General features: G+C 29.0%; 3 protein-coding genes across 3 annotated transcripts in view; 2 read left to right on the top strand and 1 right to left on the bottom strand.

The window, feature by feature from the left end:
* Window positions 1-27245, bottom strand: part of LOC127289701 (piwi-like protein Siwi) — a 138792-nt gene that overhangs the window by 72341 nt on the left and 39206 nt on the right. The gene's annotated exons all lie outside the window — the stretch shown is intronic.
* LOC127289699 (fatty acid synthase-like) lies at window positions 16524-23138 on the top strand. The gene is made up of 14 exons (XM_051317792.1): window positions 16524-16694; window positions 16811-17061; window positions 17316-17547; window positions 17631-18055; window positions 18114-18401; window positions 18474-18684; window positions 18752-18912; window positions 18971-19288; window positions 19362-19885; window positions 19951-20225; window positions 20290-20640; window positions 20872-21989; window positions 22062-22784; window positions 22968-23138. Exons 1-14 carry the CDS (start codon window positions 16550-16552, stop codon window positions 23076-23078), a joined length of 5133 nt encoding a protein of 1710 aa, XP_051173749.1. The 5' UTR covers window positions 16524-16549; the 3' UTR covers window positions 23079-23138.
* On the top strand, window positions 24799-27204 carry LOC127289709 (group XIIA secretory phospholipase A2). The gene is made up of 3 exons (XM_051317817.1): window positions 24799-25155; window positions 25585-25652; window positions 26613-27204. Exons 1-3 carry the CDS (start codon window positions 24921-24923, stop codon window positions 26970-26972), a joined length of 663 nt encoding a protein of 220 aa, XP_051173774.1. The 5' UTR covers window positions 24799-24920; the 3' UTR covers window positions 26973-27204.

Below are 27245 nucleotides of genomic sequence, written 5' to 3'. Positions count from 1 at the left end.
AAATTTAATTTTTTTGGGAACTTTTTTATTTTTTGGGATTTTTGGGTTGGATGAGTTTTTGGTGGTAATAGGTGTCTTCCTCTACTCGTATTTGGCTGTCAATTTTTTTCTACACTTTTAGGAGTATTTTGTGCAAGAATATGCATTTAAATCGTGTGCCTAAGAAAAATTAAATTTTTTTTGGAACTTTTTTATTTTTTCGGACTTTTGGGTTGAATGAGTTTTTGGTGGTAATAGGTGTCTTCCTCTACTCGTATTTGGCTGTCAATTTTTTTCTACACTTTTAGGAGTATTTTGTGCAAGAACATGCATTAAAATCGTCTGCCTAAGAAAGATTAAATATTTTTTGGAACTTTTTTATTTTTTTGGATTTTTGGGTTGGATGAGTTTTTGGTGGTAATAGGTGTCTTCCTCTACTCGTATTTGGCTGTCAATTTTTTTCTACACTTTTAGGAGTATTTTGTGCAAGAATATGCATTAAAATCGTGTGCCTAAGAAAAATTAAATTTTTTTGGAACTTTTTTATTTTTTGGGATTTTTGGGTTGGATGAGTTTTTGGTGGTAATAGGTGTCTTCCTCTACTCGGATTTGACTGTCAATTTTTTTCTACACTTTTAGGAGTATTTTGTGCAAGATTATGCATTAAAATCGTCTGCCTAAGAAAAATTAAATGTTTTTGGGAACTTTTTCATTTTTTTGGATTTTTGGGTTGGATGAGTTTTTGGTGGTAATAGGTGTCTTCCTCTACTCGTATTTCGCTGACAATTTTTTTCTACACTTTTAGGAGTATTTTGTGCAAGAATATGCATTAAAATCGTGTGCCTAAGAAAAATTAAATTTTTTTTGGAACTTTTTTATTTTTTGGGATTTTTGGGTTGGATGAGTTTTTGGTGGTAATAGGTGTCTTCCTCTACTCGGATTTGACTGTCAATTTTTTTCTACACTTTTAGGAGTATTTTGTGCAAGATTATGCATTAAAATCGTCTGCCTAAGAAAAATTAAATGTTTTTGGGAACTTTTTCATTTTTTTGGATTTTTGGGTTGGATGAGTTTTTGGTGGTAATAGGTGTCTTCCTCTACTCGTATTTCGCTGTCAATTTTTTTCTACACTTTTAGGAGTATTTTGTGCAAGATTATGCATTAAAATCGTCTGCCTAAGAAAAATTAAATGTTTTTGGGAACTTTTTCATTTTTTTGGATTTTTGGGTTGGATGATTTTTTGGTGGTAATAGGTGTCTTCCTCTACTCGTATTTGGCTGTCAATTTTTTTCTACACTTTTAGGAGTATTTTGTGCAAGAATATGCATTAAAATCGTCTGCCTAAGAAAAATTTAATTTTTTTGGGAACTTTTTTATTTTTTGGGATTTTTGGGTTGGATGAGTTTTTGGTGGTAATAGGTGTCTTCCTCTACTCGTATTTGGCTGTCAATTTTTTTCTACACTTTTAGGAGTATTTTGTGCAAGATTATGCATTAAAATCGTCTGCCTAAGAAAAATTAAATGTTTTTGGGAACTTTTTCATTTTTTTGGATTTTTGGGTTGGATGAGTTTTTGGTGGTAATAGGTGTCTTCCTCTACTCGTATTTGGCTGTCAATTTTTTTCTACACTTTTAGGAGTATTTTGTGCAAGAATATGCATTTAAATCGTGTGCCTAAGAAAAATTAAATTTTTTTTGGAACTTTTTTATTTTTTCGGACTTTTGGGTTGAATGAGTTTTTGGTGGTAATAGGTGTCTTCCTCTACTCGTATTTGGCTGTCAATTTTTTTCTACACTTTTAGGAGTATTTTGTGCAAGATTATGCATTAAAATCGTCTGCCTAAGAAAAATTAAATGTTTTTGGGAACTTTTTCATTTTTTTGGATTTTTGGGTTGGATGAGTTTTTGGTGGTAATAGGTGTCTTCCTCTACTCGTATTTGGCTGTCAATTTTTTTCTACACTTTTAGGAGTATTTTGTGCAAGAACATGCATTAAAATCGTCTGCCTAAGAAAGATTAAATATTTTTTGGAACTTTTTTATTTTTTTGGATTTTTGGGTTGGATGAGTTTTTGGTGGTAATAGGTGTCTTCCTCTACTCGTATTTCGCTGACAATTTTTTTCTACACTTTTAGGAGTATTTTGTGCAAGAATATGCATTAAAATCGTGTGCCTAAGAAAAATTAAATTTTTTTTGGAACTTTTTTATTTTTTCGGACTTTTGGGTTGGATGAGTTTTTGGTGGTAATAGGTGTCTTCCTCTACTCGTATTTGACTGTCAATTTTTTTCTACTCTTTTAGGAGTATTTTGTGCAAGATTATGCATTAAAATCGTCTGCCTAAGAAAAATTAAATTTTTTTGGGAACTTTTTTATTTTTTGGGATTTTTGGGTTGGATGAGTTTTTGGTGGTAATAGGTGTCTTCCTCTACTCGTATTTGGCTGTCAATTTTTTTCTACACTTTTAGGAGTATTTTGTGCAAGATTATGCATTAAAATCGTCTGCCTAAGAAAAATTAAATGTTTTTGGGAACTTTTTCATTTTTTTGGATTTTTGGGTTGGATGAGTTTTTGGTGGTAATAGGTGTCTTCCTCTACTCGTATTTGGCTGTCAATTTTTTTCTACACTTTTAGGAGTATTTTGTGCAAGAACATGCATTAAAATCGTCTGCCTAAGAAAGATTAAATATTTTTTGGAACTTTTTTATTTTTTTGGATTTTTGGGTTGGATGAGTTTTTGGTGGTAATAGGTGTCTTCCTCTACTCGGATTTGGCTGTCAATTTTTTTCTACACTTTTAGGAGTATTTTGTGCAAGATTATGCATTAAAATCGTCTGCCTAAGAAAAATTAAATGTTTTTGGGAACTTTTTCATTTTTTTGGATTTTTGGGTTGGATGATTTTTTGGTGGTAATAGGTGTCTTCCTCTACTCGTATTTCGCTGTCAATTTTTTTCTACACTTTTAGGAGTATTTTGTGCAAGAACATGCATTAAAATCGTCTGCCTAAGAAAGATTAAATATTTTTTGGAACTTTTTTATTTTTTTGGATTTTTGGGTTGGATGAGTTTTTGGTGGTAATAGGTGTCTTCCTCTACTCGTATTTCGCTGACAATTTTTTTCTACACTTTTAGGAGTATTTTGTGCAAGAATATGCATTAAAATCGTCTGCCTAAGAAAAATTAAATGTTTTTGGGAACTTTTTCATTTTTTTGGATTTTTGGGTTGGATGAGTTTTTGGTGGTAATAGGTGTCTTCCTCTACTCGTATTTGGCTGTCAATTTTTTTCTACACTTTTAGGAGTATTTTGTGCAAGAATATGCATTAAAATCGTGTGCCTAAGAAAAATTAAATGTTTTTGGGAACTTTTTCATTTTTTTGGATTTTTGGGTTGGATGAGTTTTTGGTGGTAATAGGTGTCTTCCTCTACTCGGATTTGGCTGTCAATTTTTTTCTACACTTTTAGGAGTATTTTGTGCAAGATTATGCATTAAAATCGTCTGCCTAAGAAAAATTAAATGTTTTTGGGAACTTTTTCATTTTTTTGGATTTTTGGGTTGGATGATTTTTTGGTGGTAATAGGTGTCTTCCTCTACTCGTATTTCGCTGTCAATTTTTTTCTACACTTTTAGGAGTATTTTGTGCAAGAATATGCATTAAAATCGTGTGCCTAAGAAAAATTAAATTTTTTTTGAACTTTTTTATTTTTTCGGACTTTTGGGTTGAATGAGTTTTTGGTGGTAATAGGTGTCTTCCTCTACTCGTATTTGACTGTCAATTTTTTTCTACACTTTTAGGAGTATTTTGTGCAAGAATATGCATTAAAATCGTCTGCCTAAGAAAGATTAAATTTTTTTTGGAACTTTTTTATTTTTTTGGATTTTTGGGTTGGATGAGTTTTTGGTGGTAATAGGTGTCTTCCTCTACTCGTATTTGACTGTCAATTTTTTTCTACACTTTTAGGAGTATTTTGTGCAAGATTATGCATTAAAATCGTCTGCCTAAGAAAAATTAAATGTTTTTGGGAACTTTTTCATTTTTTTGGATTTTTGGGTTGGATGAGTTTTTGGTGGTAATAGGTGTCTTCCTCTACTCGTATTTGGCTGTCAATTTTTTTCTACACTTTTAGGAGTATTTTGTGCAAGATTATGCATTAAAATCGTCTGCCTAAGAAAAATTAAATGTTTTTGGGAACTTTTTCATTTTTTGGATTTTTGGGTTGGATGATTTTTTGGTGGTAATAGGTGTCTTCCTCTACTCGTATTTCGCTGTCAATTTTTTTCTACACTTTTAGGAGTATTTTGTGCAAGAATATGCATTAAAATCGTCTGCCTAAGAAAAATTAAATGTTTTTGGGAACTTTTTCATTTTTTTGGATTTTTGGGTTGGATGAGTTTTTGGTGGTAATAGGTGTCTTCCTCTACTCGTATTTGGCTGTCAATTTTTTTCTACACTTTTAGGAGTATTTTGTGCAAGAATATGCATTAAAATCGTGTGCCTAAGAAAAATTAAATGTTTTTGGGAACTTTTTCATTTTTTTGGATTTTTGGGTTGGATGAGTTTTTGGTGGTAATAGGTGTCTTCCTCTACTCGGATTTGGCTGTCAATTTTTTTCTACACTTTTAGGAGTATTTTGTGCAAGATTATGCATTAAAATCGTCTGCCTAAGAAAAATTAAATGTTTTTGGGAACTTTTTCATTTTTTTGGATTTTTGGGTTGGATGATTTTTTGGTGGTAATAGGTGTCTTCCTCTACTCGTATTTCGCTGTCAATTTTTTTCTACACTTTTAGGAGTATTTTGTGCAAGAATATGCATTAAAATCGTGTGCCTAAGAAAAATTAAATTTTTTTTGAACTTTTTTATTTTTTCGGACTTTTGGGTTGAATGAGTTTTTGGTGGTAATAGGTGTCTTCCTCTACTCGTATTTGACTGTCAATTTTTTTCTACACTTTTAGGAGTATTTTGTGCAAGAACATGCATTAAAATCGTCTGCCTAAGAAAGATTAAATTTTTTTTGGAACTTTTTTATTTTTTTAGATTTTTGGGTTGGATGAGTTTTTGGTGGTAATAGGTGTCTTCCTCTACTCGTATTTGACTGTCAATTTTTTTCTACACTTTTAGGAGTATTTTGTGCAAGATTATGCATTAAAATCGTCTGCCTAAGAAAAATTAAATGTTTTTGGGAACTTTTTCATTTTTTTGGATTTTTGGGTTGGATGAGTTTTTGGTGGTAATAGGTGTCTTCCTCTACTCGTATTTGGCTGTCAATTTTTTTCTACACTTTTAGGAGTATTTTGTGCAAGATTATGCATTAAAATCGTCTGCCTAAGAAAAATTAAATGTTTTTGGGAACTTTTTCATTTTTTGGATTTTTGGGTTGGATGATTTTTTGGTGGTAATAGGTGTCTTCCTCTACTCGTATTTCGCTGTCAATTTTTTTCTACACTTTTAGGAGTATTTTGTGCAAGAATATGCATTAAAATCGTCTGCCTAAGAAAAATTAAATGTTTTTGGGAACTTTTTCATTTTTTTGGATTTTTGGGTTGGATGAGTTTTTGGTGGTAATAGGTGTCTTCCTCTACTCGTATTTGGCTGTCAATTTTTTTCTACACTTTTAGGAGTATTTTGTGCAAGAATATGCATTAAAATCGTGTGCCTAAGAAAAATTAAATGTTTTTGGGAACTTTTTCATTTTTTTGGATTTTTGGGTTGGATGAGTTTTTGGTGGTAATAGGTGTCTTCCTCTACTCGTATTTGGCTGTCAATTTTTTTCTACACTTTTAGGAGTATTTTGTGCAAGATTATGCATTAAAATCGTCTGCCTAAGAAAAATTAAATGTTTTTGGGAACTTTTTCATTTTTTTGGATTTTTGGGTTGGATGATTTTTTGGTGGTAATAGGTGTCTTCCTCTACTCGTATTTCGCTGTCAATTTTTTTCTACACTTTTAGGAGTATTTTGTGCAAGAATATGCATTAAAATCGTGTGCCTAAGAAAAATTAAATTTTTTTTGAACTTTTTTATTTTTTCGGACTTTTGGGTTGAATGAGTTTTTGGTGGTAATAGGTGTCTTCCTCTACTCGTATTTGACTGTCAATTTTTTTCTACACTTTTAGGAGTATTTTGTGCAAGAACATGCATTAAAATCGTCTGCCTAAGAAAGATTAAATTTTTTTTGGAACTTTTTTATTTTTTTAGATTTTTGGGTTGGATGAGTTTTTGGTGGTAATAGGTGTCTTCCTCTACTCGTATTTGACTGTCAATTTTTTTCTACACTTTTAGGAGTATTTTGTGCAAGATTATGCATTAAAATCGTCTGCCTAAGAAAAATTAAATGTTTTTGGGAACTTTTTCATTTTTTTGGATTTTTGGGTTGGATGAGTTTTTGGTGGTAATAGGTGTCTTCCTCTACTCGTATTTGGCTGTCAATTTTTTTCTACACTTTTAGGAGTATTTTGTGCAAGATTATGCATTAAAATCGTCTGCCTAAGAAAAATTAAATGTTTTTGGGAACTTTTTCATTCTTTTGGATTTTTGGGTTGGATGATTTTTTGGTGGTAATAGGTGTCTTCCTCTACTCGTATTTCGCTGTCAATTTTTTTCTACACTTTTAGGAGTATTTTGTGCAAGAATATGCATTAAAATCGTGTGCCTAAGAAAAATTAAATTTTTTTGAACTTTTTTATTTTTTCGGACTTTTGGGTTGAATGAGTTTTTGGTGGTAATAGGTGTCTTCCTCTACTCGTATTTGGCTGTCAATTTTTTTCTACACTTTTAGGAGTATTTTGTGCAAGAACATGCATTAAAATCGTCTGCCTAAGAAAGATTAAATATTTTTTGGAACTTTTTTATTTTTTTAGATTTTTGGGTTGGATGAGTTTTTGGTGGTAATAGGTGTCTTCCTCTACTCGTATTTCGCTGTCAATTTTTTTCTACACTTTTAGGAGTATTTTGTGCAAGAATATGCATTAAAATCGTCTGCCTAAGAAAAATTAAATGTTTTTGGGAACTTTTTCATTTTTTTGGATTTTTGGGTTGGATGAGTTTTTGGTGGTAATAGGTGTCTTCCTCTACTCGTATTTGGCTGTCAATTTTTTTCTACACTTTTAGGAGTATTTTGTGCAAGAACATGCATTAAAATCGTCTGCCTAAGAAAGATTAAATTTTTTTTGGAACTTTTTTATTTTTTTAGATTTTTGGATTGGATGAGTTTTTGGTGGTAATAGGTGTCTTCCTCTACTCGTATTTGGCTGTCAATTTTTTTCTACACTTTTAGGAGTATTTTGTGCAAGAACATGCATTAAAATCGTCTGCCTAAGAAAAATTAAATTTTTTTGGGAACTTTTTTATTTTTTTAGATTTTTGGGTTGGATGAGTTTTTGGTGGTAATAGGTGTCTTCCTCTACTCGGATTTGGCTGTCAATTTTTTTCTACACTTTTAGGAGTATTTTGTGCAAGATTATGCATTAAAATCGTCTGCCTAAGAAAAATTAAATGTTTTTGGGAACTTTTTCATTTTTTTGGATTTTTGGGTTGGATGATTTTTTGGTGGTAATAGGTGTCTTCCTCTACTCGTATTTCGCTGTCAATTTTTTTCTACACTTTTAGGAGTATTTTGTGCAAGAATATGCATTAAAATCGTGTGCCTAAGAAAAATTAAATTTTTTTTGGAACTTTTTCATTTTTTTGGATTTTTGGGTTGGATGAGTTTTTGGTGGTAATAGGTGTCTTCCTCTACTCGTATTTGGCTGTCAATTTTTTTCTACACTTTTAGGAGTATTTTGTGCAAGAACATGCATTAAAATCGTCTGCCTAAGAAAGATTAAATTTTTTTTGGAACTTTTTTATTTTTTTAGATTTTTGGGTTGGATGAGTTTTTGGTGGTAATAGGTGTCTTCCTCTACTCGTATTTGACTGTCAATTTTTTTCTACACTTTTAGGAGTATTTTGTGCAAGATTATGCATTAAAATCGTCTGCCTAAGAAAAATTAAATGTTTTTGGGAACTTTTTCATTTTTTTGGATTTTTGGGTTGGATGATTTTTTGGTGGTAATAGGTGTCTTCCTCTACTCGTATTTCGCTGTCAATTTTTTTCTACACTTTTAGGAGTATTTTGTGCAAGAATATGCATTAAAATCGTGTGCCTAAGAAAAATTAAATTTTTTTTGAACTTTTTTATTTTTTCGGACTTTTGGGTTGAATGAGTTTTTGGTGGTAATAGGTGTCTTCCTCTACTCGTATTTGACTGTCAATTTTTTTCTACACTTTTAGGAGTATTTTGTGCAAGAACATGCATTAAAATCGTCTGCCTAAGAAAGATTAAATTTTTTTTGGAACTTTTTTATTTTTTTAGATTTTTGGGTTGGATGAGTTTTTGGTGGTAATAGGTGTCTTCCTCTACTCGTATTTGACTGTCAATTTTTTTCTACACTTTTAGGAGTATTTTGTGCAAGATTATGCATTAAAATCGTCTGCCTAAGAAAAATTAAATGTTTTTGGGAACTTTTTCATTTTTTTGGATTTTTGGGTTGGATGAGTTTTTGGTGGTAATAGGTGTCTTCCTCTACTCGTATTTGGCTGTCAATTTTTTTCTACACTTTTAGGAGTATTTTGTGCAAGATTATGCATTAAAATCGTCTGCCTAAGAAAAATTAAATGTTTTTGGGAACTTTTTCATTCTTTTGGATTTTTGGGTTGGATGATTTTTTGGTGGTAATAGGTGTCTTCCTCTACTCGTATTTCGCTGTCAATTTTTTTCTACACTTTTAGGAGTATTTTGTGCAAGAATATGCATTAAAATCGTCTGCCTAAGAAAAATTAAATGTTTTTGGGAACTTTTTCATTTTTTTGGATTTTTGGGTTGGATGAGTTTTTGGTGGTAATAGGTGTCTTCCTCTACTCGTATTTGGCTGTCAATTTTTTTCTACACTTTTAGGAGTATTTTGTGCAAGAATATGCATTAAAATCGTGTGCCTAAGAAAAATTAAATGTTTTTGGGAACTTTTTCATTTTTTTGGATTTTTGGGTTGGATGAGTTTTTGGTGGTAATAGGTGTCTTCCTCTACTCGGATTTGGCTGTCAATTTTTTTCTACACTTTTAGGAGTATTTTGTGCAAGATTATGCATTAAAATCGTCTGCCTAAGAAAAATTAAATGTTTTTGGGAACTTTTTCATTTTTTTGGATTTTTGGGTTGGATGATTTTTTGGTGGTAATAGGTGTCTTCCTCTACTCGTATTTCGCTGTCAATTTTTTTCTACACTTTTAGGAGTATTTTGTGCAAGAATATGCATTAAAATCGTGTGCCTAAGAAAAATTAAATTTTTTTTGAACTTTTTTATTTTTTCGGACTTTTGGGTTGAATGAGTTTTTGGTGGTAATAGGTGTCTTCCTCTACTCGTATTTGACTGTCAATTTTTTTCTACACTTTTAGGAGTATTTTGTGCAAGAACATGCATTAAAATCGTCTGCCTAAGAAAGATTAAATTTTTTTTGGAACTTTTTTATTTTTTTAGATTTTTGGGTTGGATGAGTTTTTGGTGGTAATAGGTGTCTTCCTCTACTCGTATTTGACTGTCAATTTTTTTCTACACTTTTAGGAGTATTTTGTGCAAGATTATGCATTAAAATCGTCTGCCTAAGAAAAATTAAATGTTTTTGGGAACTTTTTCATTTTTTTGGATTTTTGGGTTGGATGAGTTTTTGGTGGTAATAGGTGTCTTCCTCTACTCGTATTTGGCTGTCAATTTTTTTCTACACTTTTAGGAGTATTTTGTGCAAGATTATGCATTAAAATCGTCTGCCTAAGAAAAATTAAATGTTTTTGGGAACTTTTTCATTCTTTTGGATTTTTGGGTTGGATGATTTTTTGGTGGTAATAGGTGTCTTCCTCTACTCGTATTTCGCTGTCAATTTTTTTCTACACTTTTAGGAGTATTTTGTGCAAGAATATGCATTAAAATCGTCTGCCTAAGAAAAATTAAATGTTTTTGGGAACTTTTTCATTTTTTTGGATTTTTGGGTTGGATGAGTTTTTGGTGGTAATAGGTGTCTTCCTCTACTCGTATTTGGCTGTCAATTTTTTTCTACACTTTTAGGAGTATTTTGTGCAAGAATATGCATTAAAATCGTGTGCCTAAGAAAAATTAAATGTTTTTGGGAACTTTTTCATTTTTTTGGATTTTTGGGTTGGATGAGTTTTTGGTGGTAATAGGTGTCTTCCTCTACTCGGATTTGGCTGTCAATTTTTTTCTACACTTTTAGGAGTATTTTGTGCAAGATTATGCATTAAAATCGTCTGCCTAAGAAAAATTAAATGTTTTTGGGAACTTTTTCATTTTTTTGGATTTTTGGGTTGGATGATTTTTTGGTGGTAATAGGTGTCTTCCTCTACTCGTATTTCGCTGTCAATTTTTTTCTACACTTTTAGGAGTATTTTGTGCAAGAATATGCATTAAAATCGTGTGCCTAAGAAAAATTAAATTTTTTTTGAACTTTTTTATTTTTTCGGACTTTTGGGTTGAATGAGTTTTTGGTGGTAATAGGTGTCTTCCTCTACTCGTATTTGACTGTCAATTTTTTTCTACACTTTTAGGAGTATTTTGTGCAAGAACATGCATTAAAATCGTCTGCCTAAGAAAGATTAAATTTTTTTTGGAACTTTTTTATTTTTTTAGATTTTTGGGTTGGATGAGTTTTTGGTGGTAATAGGTGTCTTCCTCTACTCGTATTTGGCTGTCAATTTTTTTCTACACTTTTAGGAGTATTTTGTGCAAGATTATGCATTAAAATCGTCTGCCTAAGAAAAATTAAATGTTTTTGGGAACTTTTTCATTTTTTTGGATTTTTGGGTTGGATGAGTTTTTGGTGGTAATAGGTGTCTTCCTCTACTCGTATTTGGCTGTCAATTTTTTTCTACACTTTTAGGAGTATTTTGTGCAAGATTATGCATTAAAATCGTCTGCCTAAGAAAAATTAAATGTTTTTGGGAACTTTTTCATTCTTTTGGATTTTTGGGTTGGATGATTTTTTGGTGGTAATAGGTGTCTTCCTCTACTCGTATTTCGCTGTCAATTTTTTTCTACACTTTTAGGAGTATTTTGTGCAAGAATATGCATTAAAATCGTGTGCCTAAGAAAAATTAAATTTTTTTTGAACTTTTTTATTTTTTCGGACTTTTGGGTTGAATGAGTTTTTGGTGGTAATAGGTGTCTTCCTCTACTCGTATTTGGCTGTCAATTTTTTTCTACACTTTTAGGAGTATTTTGTGCAAGAACATGCATTAAAATCGTCTGCCTAAGAAAGATTAAATATTTTTTGGAACTTTTTTATTTTTTTGGATTTTTGGGTTGGATGAGTTTTTGGTGGTAATAGGTGTCTTCCTCTACTCGTATTTCGCTGACTATTTTTTTCTACACTTTTAGGAGTATTTTGTGCAAGAATATGCATTAAAATCGTCTGCCTAAGAAAAATTAAATGTTTTTGGGAACTTTTTCATTTTTTTGGATTTTTGGGTTGGATGAGTTTTTGGTGGTAATAGGTGTCTTCCTCTACTCGTATTTGGCTGTCAATTTTTTTCTACACTTTTAGGAGTATTTTGTGCAAGAACATGCATTAAAATCGTCTGCCTAAGAAAGATTAAATTTTTTTTGGAACTTTTTTATTTTTTTAGATTTTTGGATTGGATGAGTTTTTGGTGGTAATAGGTGTCTTCCTCTACTCGTATTTGGCTGTCAATTTTTTTCTACACTTTTAGGAGTATTTTGTGCAAGAACATGCATTAAAATCGTCTGCCTAAGAAAAATTAAATTTTTTTGGGAACTTTTTTATTTTTTTAGATTTTTGGGTTGGATGAGTTTTTGGTGGTAATAGGTGTCTTCCTCTACTCGGATTTGGCTGTCAATTTTTTTCTACACTTTTAGGAGTATTTTGTGCAAGATTATGCATTAAAATCGTCTGCCTAAGAAAAATTAAATGTTTTTGGGAACTTTTTCATTTTTTTGGATTTTTGGGTTGGATGATTTTTTGGTGGTAATAGGTGTCTTCCTCTACTCGTATTTCGCTGTCAATTTTTTTCTACACTTTTAGGAGTATTTTGTGCAAGAATATGCATTAAAATCGTGTGCCTAAGAAAAATTAAATTTTTTTTGGAACTTTTTCATTTTTTTGGATTTTTGGGTTGGATGAGTTTTTGGTGGTAATAGGTGTCTTCCTCTACTCGTATTTGGCTGTCAATTTTTTTCTACACTTTTAGGAGTATTTTGTGCAAGAACATGCATTAAAATCGTCTGCCTAAGAAAGATTAAATTTTTTTTGGAACTTTTTTATTTTTTTAGATTTTTGGGTTGGATGAGTTTTTGGTGGTAATAGGTGTCTTCCTCTACTCGTATTTGACTGTCAATTTTTTTCTACACTTTTAGGAGTATTTTGTGCAAGATTATGCATTAAAATCGTCTGCCTAAGAAAAATTAAATGTTTTTGGGAACTTTTTCATTTTTTTGGATTTTTGGGTTGGATGAGTTTTTGGTGGTAATAGGTGTCTTCCTCTACTCGTATTTCGCTGACTATTTTTTTCTACACTTTTAGGAGTATTTTGTGCAAGAATATGCATTAAAATCGTCTGCCTAAGAAAAATTAAATGTTTTTGGGAACTTTTTCATTTTTTTGGATTTTTGGGTTGGATGAGTTTTTGGTGGTAATAGGTGTCTTCCTCTACTCGTATTTCGCTGACAATGTTTTTCTACACTTTTAGGAGTATTTTGTGCAAGAATATGCATTAAAATCGTCTGCCTAAGAAAAATTAAATGTTTTTGGGAACTTTTTCATTTTTTTGGATTTTTGGGTTGGATGAGTTTTTGGTGGTAATAGGTGTCTTCCTCTACTCGTATTTGGCTGTCAATTTTTTTCTACACTTTTAGGAGTATTTTGTGCAAGAATATGCATTAAAATCGTGTGCCTAAGAAAAATTAAATTTTTTTTGGAACTTTTTTATTTTTTCGGACTTTTGGGTTGAATGAGTTTTTGGTGGTAATAGGTGTCTTCCTCTACTCGTATTTGGCTGTCAATTTTTTTCTACACTTTTAGGAGTATTTTGTGCAAGAACATGCATTAAAATCGTCTGCCTAAGAAAGATTAAATTTTTTTTGGAACTTTTTTATTTTTTTAGATTTTTGGGTTGGATGAGTTTTTGGTGGTAATAGGTGTCTTCCTCTACTCGTATTTGACTGTCAATTTTTTTCTACACTTTTAGGAGTATTTTGTGCAAGATTATGCATTAAAATCGTCTGCCTAAGAAAGATTAAATATTTTTTGGAACTTTTTTATTTTTTTGGATTTTTGGGTTGGATGAGTTTTTGGTGGTAATAGGTGTCTTCCTCTACTCGTATTTGGCTGTCAATTTTTTTCTACACTTTTAGGAGTATTTTGTGCAAGAATATGCATTAAAATCGTGTGCCTAAGAAAAATTAAATTTTTTTTGGAACTTTTTTATTTTTTCGGACTTTTGGGTTGAATGAGTTTTTGGTGGTAATAGGTGTCTTCCTCTACTCGTATTTGGCTGTCAATTTTTTTCTACACTTTTAGGAGTATTTTGTGCAAGATTATGCATTAAAATCGTCTGCCTAAGAAAAATTAAATGTTTTTGGGAACTTTTTCATTTTTTTGGATTTTTGGGTTGGATGAGTTTTTGGTGGTAATAGGTGTCTTCCTCTACTCGTATTTGGCTGTCAATTTTTTTCTACACTTTTAGGAGTATTTTGTGCAAGAACATGCATTAAAATCGTCTGCCTAAGAAAGATTAAATATTTTTTGGAACTTTTTTATTTTTTTGGATTTTTGGGTTGGATGAGTTTTTGGTGGTAATAGGTGTCTTCCTCTACTCGTATTTGGCTGTCAATTTTTTTCTACACTTTTAGGAGTATTTTGTGCAAGAACATGCATTAAAATCGTCTGCCTAAGAAAGATTAAATATTTTTTGGAACATTTTTATTTTTTTGGATTTTTGGGTTGGATGAGTTTTTGGTGGTAATAGGTGTCTTCCTCTACTCGTATTTCGCTGACAATTTTTTTCTACACTTTTAGGAGTATTTTGTGCAAGAATATGCATTAAAATCGTCTGCCTAAGAAAAATTAAATTTTTTTGGGAACTTTTTTATTTTTTCGGACTTTTGGGTTGGATGAGTTTTTGGTGGTAATAGGTGTCTTCCTCTACTCGTATTTGGCTGTTAATTTTTTTCTACACTTTTAGGAGTATTTTGTGCAAGAATATGCATTAAAATCGTCTGGCTAAGAAAAATTAAATGTTTTTGGGAACTTTTTCATTTTTTTGGATTTTTGGGTTGGATGAGTTTTTGGTGGTAATAGGTGTCTTCCTCTACTCGTATTTGGCTGTCAATTTTTTTCTACACTTTTAGGAGTATTTTGTGCAAGATTATGCATTAAAATCGTCTGCCTAAGAAAAATTAAATGTTTTTGGGAACTTTTTTATTTTTTCGGACTTTTGGGTTGAATGAGTTTTTGGTGGTAATAGGTGTCTTCCTCTACTCGTATTTGGCTGTCAATTTTTTTCTACACTTTTAGGAGTATTTTGTGCAAGATTATGCATTAAAATCGTCTGCCTAAGAAAAATTAAATGTTTTTGGGAACTTTTTCATTTTTTTGGATTTTTGGGTTGGATGAGTTTTTGGTGGTAATAGGTGTCTTCCTCTACTCGTATTTGGCTGTCAATTTTTTTCTACACTTTTAGGAGTATTTTGTGCAAGAACATGCATTAAAATCGTCTGCCTAAGAAAGATTAAATTTTTTTTGGAACTTTTTTATTTTTTTAGATTTTTGGGTTGGATGAGTTTTTGGTGGTAATAGGTGTCTTCCTCTACTCGTATTTGACTGTCAATTTTTTTCTACACTTTTAGGAGTATTTTGTGCAAGATTATGCATTAAAATCGTCTGCCTAAGAAAAATTAAATTTTTTTGGGAACTTTTTTATTTTTTGGGATTTTTGGGTTGGATGAGTTTTTGGTGGTAATAGGTGTCTTCCTCTACTCGGATTTGGCTGTCAATTTTTTTCTACACTTTTAGGAGTATTTTGTGCAAGATTATGCATTAAAATCGTCTGCCTAAGAAAAATTAAATGTTTTTGGGAACTTTTTCATTTTTTTGGATTTTTGGGTTGGATGATTTTTTGGTGGTAATAGGTGTCTTCCTCTACTCGTATTTCGCTGTCAATTTTTTTCTACACTTTTAGGAGTATTTTGTGCAAGAATATGCATTAAAATCGTGTGCCTAAGAAAAATTAAATTTTTTTGGGAACTTTTTTATTTTTTGGGATTTTTGGGTTGGATGAGTTTTTGGTGGTAATAGGTGTCTTCCTCTACTCGTATTTGGCTGTCAATTTTTTTCTACACTTTTAGGAGTATTTTGTGCAAGAATATGCATTAAAATCGTGTGCCTAAGAAAAATTAAATTTTTTTGGGAACTTTTTCAATTTTTTGGATTTTTGGGTTGGATGAGTTTTTGGTGGTAATAGGTGTCTTCCTCTACTCGTATTTGGCTGTCAATTTTTTTCTACACTTTTAGGAGTATTTTGTGCAAGATTATGCATTAAAATCGTCTGCCTAAGAAAAATTAAATTTTTTTTGGAACTTTTTTATTTTTTTTGATTTTTGGGTTGGATGAGTTTTTGGTGGTAATAGGTGAAACTAAAACCAAGTTATCATCTCTAAGTATTAATTAGAAAAAAATTTATGTTAATAACATAAATAAATAATGATAATAATAATAAATTTTAATAACTTTATTCAAATAACATAATTTTTTTCAAAATTAATTTGGGACTGATAACTATACCAGTTTCATTAAAATTAATGCTATAAAAATATTTTTAAAAATTTTATATAACAAATGCATAACTTTCGTCGAGTGGCTTTTGTTTACCTTTCCTTAATATTATGTAATAAACAATGAATTTTCCTTAAATATTTGTTTTCCGCTTATTTTTAATGAAGTTACAAAAATATATATATATTTTAAGAAACTGTTTCGAACTCTGATCTAGTTAAAAAAATTTACATTTCCTTTTTTGTTTTTTTTTGTTTTCTTTTTTTTATATAAAAAAAAAGGACAACCAATAAGAATATATTTAAACTTTGATCCTGATATATAGAACAATAATAAAAAATAAATTATCAACAAAATGATACAAATTAATTAATAAGATGGAAAAAGTTGTTGATCAGGAACTCAAATTATCTTTGTTAAAATATTTTGCATTAAATTTTAATATTTTAACAATAATACATGTTTTTTTTTTTTTTAAAATTTGTGATTCAATTTAATTTACTCCGCGCAAATATAAAACGACAGTGCAGTTTAAAATTTTTCTTCTTCTATCAAAGTACATACATACTTCAAGTTGGAAGAGAAAAATCGATACAATTCGAAATAATTTCAAAAATTAAATTAAATTTAATAAATTTTTGAAAAACAATTCAATAAAAAATATTCATTTAAATTAAATATTTATATTTTTTTTAATCAAATAAAATATAATAATAATAATAATAATAATAATAATCCATAATGGAATCAAAAATGACAGGAGATGAAATAGTGATTTCGGGAATATCGGGTAAATTTCCAAATTGTGAAAGTATCAATGAATTGCAGATGAATCTTTTTAAAAAAATCGATTGCGTTAGTGACAGTAAATCACGTTGGAACTATGGTATGATGAAATTTTGTTTTCTTTTAAAATTATGAATTATTTTTAATTTGGAAACAAAATAAGAATGAATAAAGGGAAATATAAGTATGCTGCAAAAATTTGTATTTTTTTTACAGAGCATCCAAACATTCCACCGCGAATTGGCGTTATGAAACAAATCGATGAATTTGACGCAATATTTTTTGGAATTAATGGAAAATTGGTAAATTATATGGATCCAATGTTTAGATTAATAACTGAAAATACATATGAGGCAATTGTTGATGCTGGAATTAATCCAGGAAGTTTAAAAAAATGTAAAACTGCCGTTTTTACTGGTAGTGCTTTTTCAGAATCGGAAAAAGGTTTCTTTTTTTGTAAAAAGGACGTGAGTTTTTTTTTATATTTAATTATTGTGAATTAAATATTAATTAATTTTTTTTTTAAATATATTTTTCCTATATATCAATACTAGAGAAAAATATGATATAGAATCAATATTGTATTTCTGATAAAGGTATAAAAATTATTGATTCAAAAGCATATATGCTATAGAATCAATAATTTTTATACCTTTAGCAGAAATACTATATTGATTTAATAGAATATTTCTCTCAGTGAATTATAAAATTTCATTTTCAGAACAATGGATTTGGTATGTTGGGTGCCGGTCGTACAATGTTGGCAAATCGAGTTTCATTTTTTTTCGATTTAGTTGGACCAAGTGGAAATATTGATTCCAGCTGTTGTGGAGGTGCAACTGCCTTAGAAGAGGGTTTTAAAGCAATAAAAGATGGACGAGCCGAAAATGCAATTATCGGTGCTACTAATGTTGTTCTACATCCACAAATGTCGATGAATCTATTTTTGCTAGGTATAGTATTTAAATGATCAATTTTTGCTTTAGATCCAAAATCATTCAAAAATTTTTTTTTTAATTTTCTGTAAATTTTTTAGGACTTCTATCACCAGACGGTGTAACAAAATCATTTGACAATGCAGCGGATGGTTATACACGCAGTGAAGGTGTTGTTGTTCTATTTCTACAAAAGGCACGTGACGCAAAACGTATTTATGCAGAAATTAAAAATTGCCGTTACAATTATGGTGATGTCAACGATTCGCATTCATTTTTCTACCCCACTTATCAATTTCAAACTAATTTTATGAAATCAGTACTAAAAGAATGTGGACTTAAAGGAAATGATATTTCCTACATTGAAGCTGATGGTTCAGGTATCAAAGATGTTGATGCCAATGAGATAATGGCAATTGACAATGTCTACAATCAGGAATTACGAAAATCACCTCTACTTATTGGATCAATTAAATCTAATATTGGTTCAAGTTCAGCAGTAAATCCCCTCAATGGAATTATTAAGGTTAATTTCTTTTTTTTCGGTTTTTAAAATCTTTTCCTAATTAGGAAATTTTCTATAGGTAATTATAGCAATGGAGACGGGGTATATTCCTCCGAATTTGCATTTTCAAAAATCTTCAATTCCTGCTGTTCAAGAAGGTCGATGTAAAGTTGTCACGGAATCGACACCATGGTCTGATGACTATGCGGTGGTTAATAGTCTCGCTTTAACTGGTTCCAGTGCCAATATTGTGTTGAAAAAATACAAGAAAGAAAAGAAAAATCAAGGAAAACCTGATGACAATCTTTTGCGATTGGTCACAGTTTCCGGATGTACAAAAGAAGCAGTTGATGTAATATTGAGTCACGTAAGTATCAAATTTTTATATAGTTTAGCAAAGTTAAAATTATATAAATAATCTAAAAATTACCATTTGCAGCTAGAAAACAGGGAAGTTGACGTAGAAATGCTTCAGCTTTTGTATGATGTATTTGAAAAACCAGTTCGTGGTCATTTATATCGTGGCTATACTGTTCTACCTTTGGAAGGATTACAAAAAACTAAAATACAAGGTATTGAATTAACTTCCGGTATTAAGAAAGAAATTTGGTACATGTTCTCCGGTATGGGATCTCAATGGATTGGAATGGGTAAGTTGGCAAAATAATTTTGATTTTCTGATTTTGCATTTCCGCAGTATTTTTTAAATTCCAACAGGAAAAGACTTATTGCAAATACCAATTTTCGCTGAATCGATAAATAAATGCAATAAAGTTCTACAACCTCGTGGTATCGATATTCTAAAAATTATCACAGAAAACGATTCAAAAATGTTTGATAACATTGTTAATTCATTCGTTGGTATTGCTGCGATCCAGGTAATAAACTAATTTTCACGATTCTATAGAACTAGAGCTATAAAATGCAATTTTTCAGATTGGTTTAGTTGATCTTCTAACAGCAATTGGATTAAAACCAGATTTTCTAATTGGACATTCAGTGGGTGAATTGGGTTGTGCCTATGCCGATGGAAGTTTTACTGCCGAGCAAATGATTCTTTCGGCATTAAGCAGAGGATTGGCGTCAATAGAAACAGAAATGCCCAAAGGTTCAATGGCGGCAGTTGGTCTTGGTTATGAAGAAATCAAACACATATGTCCATCTGATATTGATGTTGCTTGTCATAATAGTGAAAATAATTGTACAATCAGTGGTCCTGCGGATTCAATGCGAGCATTTGTCGCAGATTTAAAAGTTAGAAAATTTTAAAGAAAGCAAAACGAATGTAAAAACTCAAACGAATCTATAACGGAAATTTTATTTACAGGGGAAAAATATTTTTGCAAAAGAAGTCGCTTGTAGTGATATAGCCTATCATAGTCGATATATAGCAGCGGCAGGTGAAAAATTGAGAAAATATCTTCTCCAAGTGATACCCAATCCAAAACCACGAAGTCAACGTTGGATAAGTAGTTCAGTACCTCGAAATATGTGGAATTCGGCGCGAGCTCGATTATCATCAGCAGATTATCATACAAATAATCTTTTAAATTCAGTTCTTTTTGCCGAAACAGCAAAAATAATACCATCAAACGCAATTGTTATTGAAATAGCACCACACGGTCTTCTACAGGCTATTGTTCGAAAATCATTACCAGAAACAGTTATTAATATACCATTAACTAAAAAATATCAAAATTGTGTTTCATTTCTTTTTGAAGCATTGGGAAAACTCTATAATTCTGGTTGTGATATTAATATATCGAATCTTTATCCAAAAATAACTTATCCAGTTTCTCAAGGAACACCTTCAATTTCATCATTAATCCGTTGGGATAATTCAGCTAAATGGTAAAATTTTTTCCTGTTTCTTTTTTCTTTTGAATCTATTTATTTTAATTTTTGACAAAAAATAGGCAGACGCAATTTTTTAAACAAGAGGAAAAAATAAAAACAGGAGAATTGAGTTTTATAATAAATCTCAATGATGAAAAATGGAAATATTTGAAGTATGGTAAAATTAATAAAAGAATCGTTTTTCATACTTCCGTCTATTTAAATTTAGTTTGGGAAGTTTTAAAATCGTTGAAAAATTCCGAATCAGTTATTTATCATAATGTACAAATTCATCAGCATTTGGTAGAAATTCCGGATGATGAAAATATCATTCTAATTGTAATGGTGCAAAAAGGTAAATTTTGCATTTATATTCTAATTTTTTTCATTTTTTTTTCATTGTTACCTTTTTTTTCTAGCCAGTGGAATGTTTGAAGTAACCAATAACAATATTTTACTATGCTCTGGAATTATACAATCAAACGATCATCCTCAATTTAATAAAATTCCTAAATTTCTAAATTCTAATCAACTAAGTGAAAATGATATTTATTCTGAACTCAAATCACGTGGTTTACAGTATTCAGAAGCGTTTAAAACAATTTTAAAAGCATCAAACAATAGTGGAATTTTAATATGGAAAAATTGGACAACTTTTATTGAAGGAATGATTCAGATTTTTATTCTAACAAGTGATGTTAGAAGTACACAAGTACCAATTAAAATTAGAAAAATTGTTATTAACAAACATCAAACGCTAAACACAAGAGGTAAATTCCGTTTTTACTTTTTTAGGGTTCCGTTACTTACTAGGGCAACAGTTACTATGAAAAACGTTACTATGGCAATAGTTACTATGGCAATTGTTACTATGGCAATAGTTGATTTCCATAGCAACCATAGCAATTCACAAATAATGCAATTATAAATTATTTATTATATTCAAATAACTTTTGATCTGAATTTAAAAAGTCACGAAAATAATTGATTTCGTTTTTTAGAATTTCCTGTAGAAGTTTGTCAGAGTAGAAAAAGTGTAAATGCAGGCATTATACAAATGGAAGGAATTGTACTAAAATCCCTTCGGCGGCAAGTTGGAAAAAATATTGTAGTTGAAAAAATTATTCCCTGTACAGATGAATTTAGATCTAATTTAAATTTAAAAATAAAACCAAATAAAATTTGCGGAATGTATCAATATTTTCCACTAGATTCAAATTTACAAAAAGTCTCCAATTGGACAGCCAAACAAAATGATTCTCAACTTGAATGGATTGAAGATTTATCTATTGCAAATACTAAAAATAAAATCAGAGTCGAGTACTCTGGGATTAGTCAACAAGATATCATTTTAGGAACTTCGGAAACAAAAAATGAAAATTTTGGTCAATATTCTGGAATTGACAACAAAAACACTAGAATTATGGGAATCAGTACAAAATCTTCATTATCAAATTTTACAATATCTGATGATGATTTCAAGTGGAAAATACCGGAAAATTGGTCATTAGAAGATGGTGCCACTGTACCATTACCCTATACAATTGCATATCTTTCCATTATTCTAAAAGGAGAATTAGAAAAGGAAAAATCAATTTTCATTTTCAATGGTACTTGTTCAATAGGACAGGCTGCTATTAATTTAGCATTAAACATTAAATCTCAAATATTCGCAGGATATGCTAATTGTAATGGTAAAAAATTTTTAGAAAACAATTATAATGTTCAAACAATAAACATCGGTGGTAGTTTTCCAGAACAAATTATATCACTACAAAAAGGAAAAGGCATTGATTTGATAATATATAATGGAAATGATTTAAATAAATTTGAAAATTGTTGCAAATTTGTTAATAAAAAGGGAAAAATTATTATTATTGGAAATTTACAAGATGCATATAATAAATCAATGGGTATGTTAATTTATGACGATTGTGTTAAAATATTGTCAATAATTCCGAGAAAATTATTGAATCTCGATGTGGAAATAAAAAGAAATTTATCAGAAATACTTCAAAATGGCATTGACACAGGAATAGTAAAACCATTACCAAAACGTGTTTACACGAGAGAAATGTTGGGAAAAGCATTTACTGACTCGGAAACTTCAATTGAAAAAGTAATTTCTATAAATTGAAAAATATATTTTAAGCAATTTAATTTTCTTTTTAATTTTCATTTTTGTTTTCAGATCATTGTGAAAGTACAATCGGAAAATGAAAACAAAGCCCTAGCGATACCTCGTTTTATTTGTAAAAATGAAGCATCATATTTAATAATTGAAGGTTTGAGTAACTTTGGATTAGAATTGGGTGAATTTTTAGTTTCCAGAGGTGCTAAAAATATTATCATTTTATCTGAATCAAAAAATACAAGAGCTTACAGTAATTATCGAATAAATTTATGGACAAAATCTGGAGTTTCAGTGAGAGTTGATGATGAATTTAATTTTTCTAATCGACAAAGTGTTAATGAAATTTTTAAAAATTCACAAAAAATAGATGCTATTTTTGATCTTCAACAAATTGAAAATCTATCAAATTGTTCAAAATTTTCATTTAAAAAATTTCCATATGAAGAATTGAATAATTTATCTAGTAATTTAGAAAAATTGACAATTTTTTCAACATGTAAAAATAGTGAGGATAATGTTGATCAAATTCTATTGGAAGAAATAAAGTTGGTGGAAATTTTTCAAAAAAAATCGAAAGAAACAAAATTTCCAGGACTTTTGATTCTATTGGGACCAATTGAGGGAATTGCAAAATGTACAAATGAAAATGAAACAAAACCTTTACTGTCTATTGCGGATATTATGGAACAAATGGATAAAATACTTAGAGAAAATGCTTCTATTGTATCAGTTTCATGTAAATTGGAAAAAAGAAAAGAAATTGTTGATACTGAAAATGAGGTGAGAAACTGAATTTTTTTTATATATATATATAAAGGGGATTTCACGTGAAATTTATCTGTGGCATTTTAAATTCGGTAAATGTATTTTTTTTCTATAAAGATTGAAAAAAAATATTTAACAAATTTAAAATGGTAAAATTTGAATTTAAATAACAGGAGTAAAATTTGATATTTTTTTTAGGTAATCGTAGAGAAAACAGAGGAGCAAAAATTCCTCCAGTATATTACAAAAGTTCAACGATCAACACCAAAGTCTTATAAATATGAAGTTGAACAAGAAGATGAATATTAAAATAACTTGTAAAACTATTTATTATATTTATTCTAAACTAGCGATGTATTCCTCGCTCGCTAACGCTCGCTCGGTTAAAATTGTACTTATTGTTGTTTACTTATTGTAGTTTATGTATATTATATTTATAATTTATGTTTTAAATTAATATCTTATTAATATTGTATAAAATTTATCTTAAAATTGAAAAAAGATGTTACATAAAAATAGTTTGTAAGATTTTCCAAAAGCATATATGCAAAGTATTTTGATTTATTTGAAAATAATTGAAAATAGATTTTTCAAGGACGGTGTCGAGGTCACGGGGTCGGTGTCGTTTTTCGAAATTTGTTAACTTAATATAATAGAAGATGTTTCGTTTTAAATTAAGAAATGTTAAAATTATTAAGTTAAAAACATTTGATTTTAATGACACTTAAAATTGGACACAATATTATAGGTTATACTAACTAAAAATTGAAAAAACAACAATAAATAATAAAAAATAATAATAAAAAATTGAAAAAATCAAAAAATTCTTAAAAATTGCAAAATAACCCTTTTTCGGGTTAAAATTGAAAAAAGATGTTACATAAAAATAGTTTGTAAGATTTTCTAAAAGCATATATGCAAAGTATTTTGATTTATTTGAAAATAATTGAAAATAGATTTTTCAAGGACGGTGTCGAGGTCACGGGGTCGGTGTCGTTTTTCGAAATTTGTTAACGTAATATAATAGAAAATGTTTCGTTTTAAATTAAGAAATGTTAAAATTATTAAGTTAAAAACATTTGATTTTAATGACACTTAAAATTGGACACAATATTATAGGTTATACTAACTAAAAATTGAAAAACCAACAATAAATAATAAAAAATAATAATAAAAAATTGAAAAAATCAAAAAATTCTTAAAAAATTGCAAAATAACCCTTTTTCGGGTTAAAATTGAAAAATAACCCTTTTCCGGGTTAAAATTGAAAAAAGATGTTACATAAAAATAGTTTGTAAGATTTTCTAAAAGCATATATGCAAAGTATTTTGATTTATTTGAAAATAATTGAAAATAGATTTTTCAAGGACGGTGTCGAGGTCACGGGGTCGGTGTCGTTTTTCGAAATTTGTTAACTTAATATAATAGAAGATAATATAACCGATATAATGTAATAGTTTAGTAATAGAGTAATTTTCAATATTAAAAAACCAAAATTCATTTCCAAAAAAATCCCTTATTTGTAAAAAAAACCCCTATATTTCGCAAAAATACAGTTTGAGGTTATGTTTATCAATTAAAATATCAAAAAAATATAAATTTAGAAACTCAATTAATTTCCAAACGTAAAAAACATTTGTTGGCCCTGAAAAGGGACGATTTAGGGTTTTTTTTTTTTTTTTTGATGTTAGAATCTATTTGGAGCTGGCCCTGACGGATTTGATTTACCTAAATTCGACCCAGCTGAGTCGAATCTAAGTCGAATTTAGGTAATTATCAAAAAAAGCTTTAAATTGATGAAAATTTATAAAAATTAGTATTGTGAGGTTAAATGAACATTTATAGAGTTAATTTTTGTAAGAATTTTAATTATTAACGTGATAAATAATAAATAATCACTTGATATGTGCAAGTGGTAACTGTATAGGGACCCTAAGGCATATAAAATAGGGAATTTTAATTTTCAATCCTAGGGAAGTTTCTTTAATTCTCCATTATTTACAGACGGTAACTATACATTCAACAGATAATTTTTTTTTTATTATCAACTAATTAGTATATTTTATTTTTAGGTTAGGTTTCGTATCTAAAAATAAAGTAATAGAATATTTGTGTTGATATGTTTTAATTTCGAAAATTATATTAAAAAAAATGGACATTTTTCGCTATCGGAAATTTTTCATTTATATTTTAACATTTCTCGCGTACGCTTGGTCTGGATATGGTGCGGGTCTTTTGTCAAATTTACGAGACGCTGTATTAGCAACGGAATCAATATTTGAGGATTTTTTTCAAAATGCCATAACTGTGGCACGAAAAATTAAAGACATTCACGAAGTTTTTGACGCAGCTGTTGAGGAATCTTGTGTATTTCAATGTCCAACAGGTATATGACAAAACTGCTATTTTTATTATGACACAATATTAAATTTTTTTTTTTTTTTTTTAAATACAAATAATTATTAATGACTATTAGATTTTTTTAAAATAAATTTTTAATTTAAAAATTTTTTCTAATTTTATAATATATGAATAATTATAATATTTGTTGGGAGAAATTAACAAAAGTTATAATGTTTTGTATATATATTGAAAAGATGATAAAAATAAATTAAAGTACAATTCACTTTGTCGAGTTTTGATGACGAAATTTTCTGATTGGCTGATAGTATTTATAAATAGCCAATCGGATTTATTAATTTTGCTTCTAGCTACTTTCAGAGTGGTAGATGTAAAAAAAAACGTAATACAGCGTGTAAAAATAACGTTCGCTGATTGGTTGTAAACTAAATAACGCGGGATTTTTAAATTTCAGGAATTTCTCCAAAACCCGATAGGAATCATATTCCTCAAAGTGACGGATGCGGATCACTGGGAATAGAGGTAATTTAACGAAGCTGAAATACACAACGTTTATGATAAACGATTTTTAAAGAAAAAATATTTTAAACTAAAAAATTGTATAATTTTTTGCCTAAGAAATATTTTTTTTCTAATTTGTTGATTAATGAAAACTACAAGAAATATATATTTTTTTTTTAAATTATACAATTTTTTAGTTTAAAATATTCTTTTTCTTTAAAATTAGTTAGAATTTTGATTCGAAAGAATTTTATTAGATATAATTAATTTTTTGGACGAATTTTCAATTTTTCGAATTAGAATTTGACACAATTTCTCTTTAAACGAATTTATAATGTCCAAAATTTGTTAAAACGCCGAATTTTTATTTGTTTGAAATTGCAAATGGCCGAACAATCAATTTTGGCGCGTTTTTTTAAAATTGATCAATCACGATTTTCTTGGACAATTTCTGATTGGTCAATTTTAAAAAATGCGCCAAAATTGATTGTTCGGCCATTTGCAATTTTGGATAAATAAAAATTCGGCGTTTTAACAATTTTGGACATTAAAAATTCGTTTAAAGAGAAATTTTGTCAAATTCTAATTCGAAAAATTGAAAATTCGTCTAAAAAATTAATTATATCTAATAAAATTCTTTCAAATCAAAATTCTAACTAAATGATATTCGATTATTATTCATTTTATAATCGATTATTTGATTGTTATTCAATTTATAATTGGTTATTCGATTGTTATTCAATTTATAATCGATTATTCGATTGTTATTCAATTTATAATCGATTATTCGATTGTTATTCATTATCGATTATTCGATCTTTATTCAATTTATAATCGATTTTTCGATTGTTATTGAATTTATAATCGATTATTCGCGAGTATTAATCGATTTTCTTCAATCAACTAATTAATTTTACTTGATACAAAAATTCGATATTTTTTTTTTTCTAAAAAAAAAAAATTTTTTTTTTTAATTTCCAGATTAGTCAAGAATATCTTCCTCTAACGGAAATGACAAAATGTTGTGATTCCCACGATATTTGTTATGACACATGCAATTCGGATAAGGAAAAATGTGACTTAGATTTTAAACGTTGTTTATATAAATATTGTGAGGGTTATGAATCAACGGGTACATCAATTGTAAATACATGTAAAGCAGCAGCAAAAATGCTTTATACCGGTACAACAACGCTTGGTTGTAAAAGTTATATGGATGCACAAAAAAATGCCTGCTTTTGCGGCGATACAAAATGGAGTCAAAATAACAATAATAATAATAATAATAATAATAATAGAAAAAAACCAAAAAAAGCCGCACACACTGGTGGCGAATTATAAAATTTCATCTTCTCTATACTTGTTATTTGTGTGTGTGTGTGTATTTCTTTTGTAATTTTATCTATTATATATATTTTACATTTATTATTAGAAAAAAATGTAAATATTTTTGTATAATAATAATAATAATATTATATTATTTAAATTATTTCACGTTTGTATAAGATAATAATAAAGAGTATTTTTTTGTACATATAAAAAAATAGACAATAAGAAAATATTTTTAAACAAATTTTCTAAGTTATATCAAATTATTATTTTTATTATTATTTA

The sequence above is a fragment of the Leptopilina boulardi genome, unplaced genomic scaffold (assembly GCF_019393585.1).
Source record: "Leptopilina boulardi isolate dan_hultmark-lab unplaced genomic scaffold, ZJU_Lbou_2.1 LbouV2_5, whole genome shotgun sequence".
In the NCBI taxonomy this organism is placed as follows: domain Eukaryota; kingdom Metazoa; phylum Arthropoda; class Insecta; order Hymenoptera; family Figitidae; genus Leptopilina; species Leptopilina boulardi.
The sequence above is the reverse complement of the archived record's forward strand: the minus strand, read 5'-3'. Positions and strand labels throughout refer to the sequence as shown.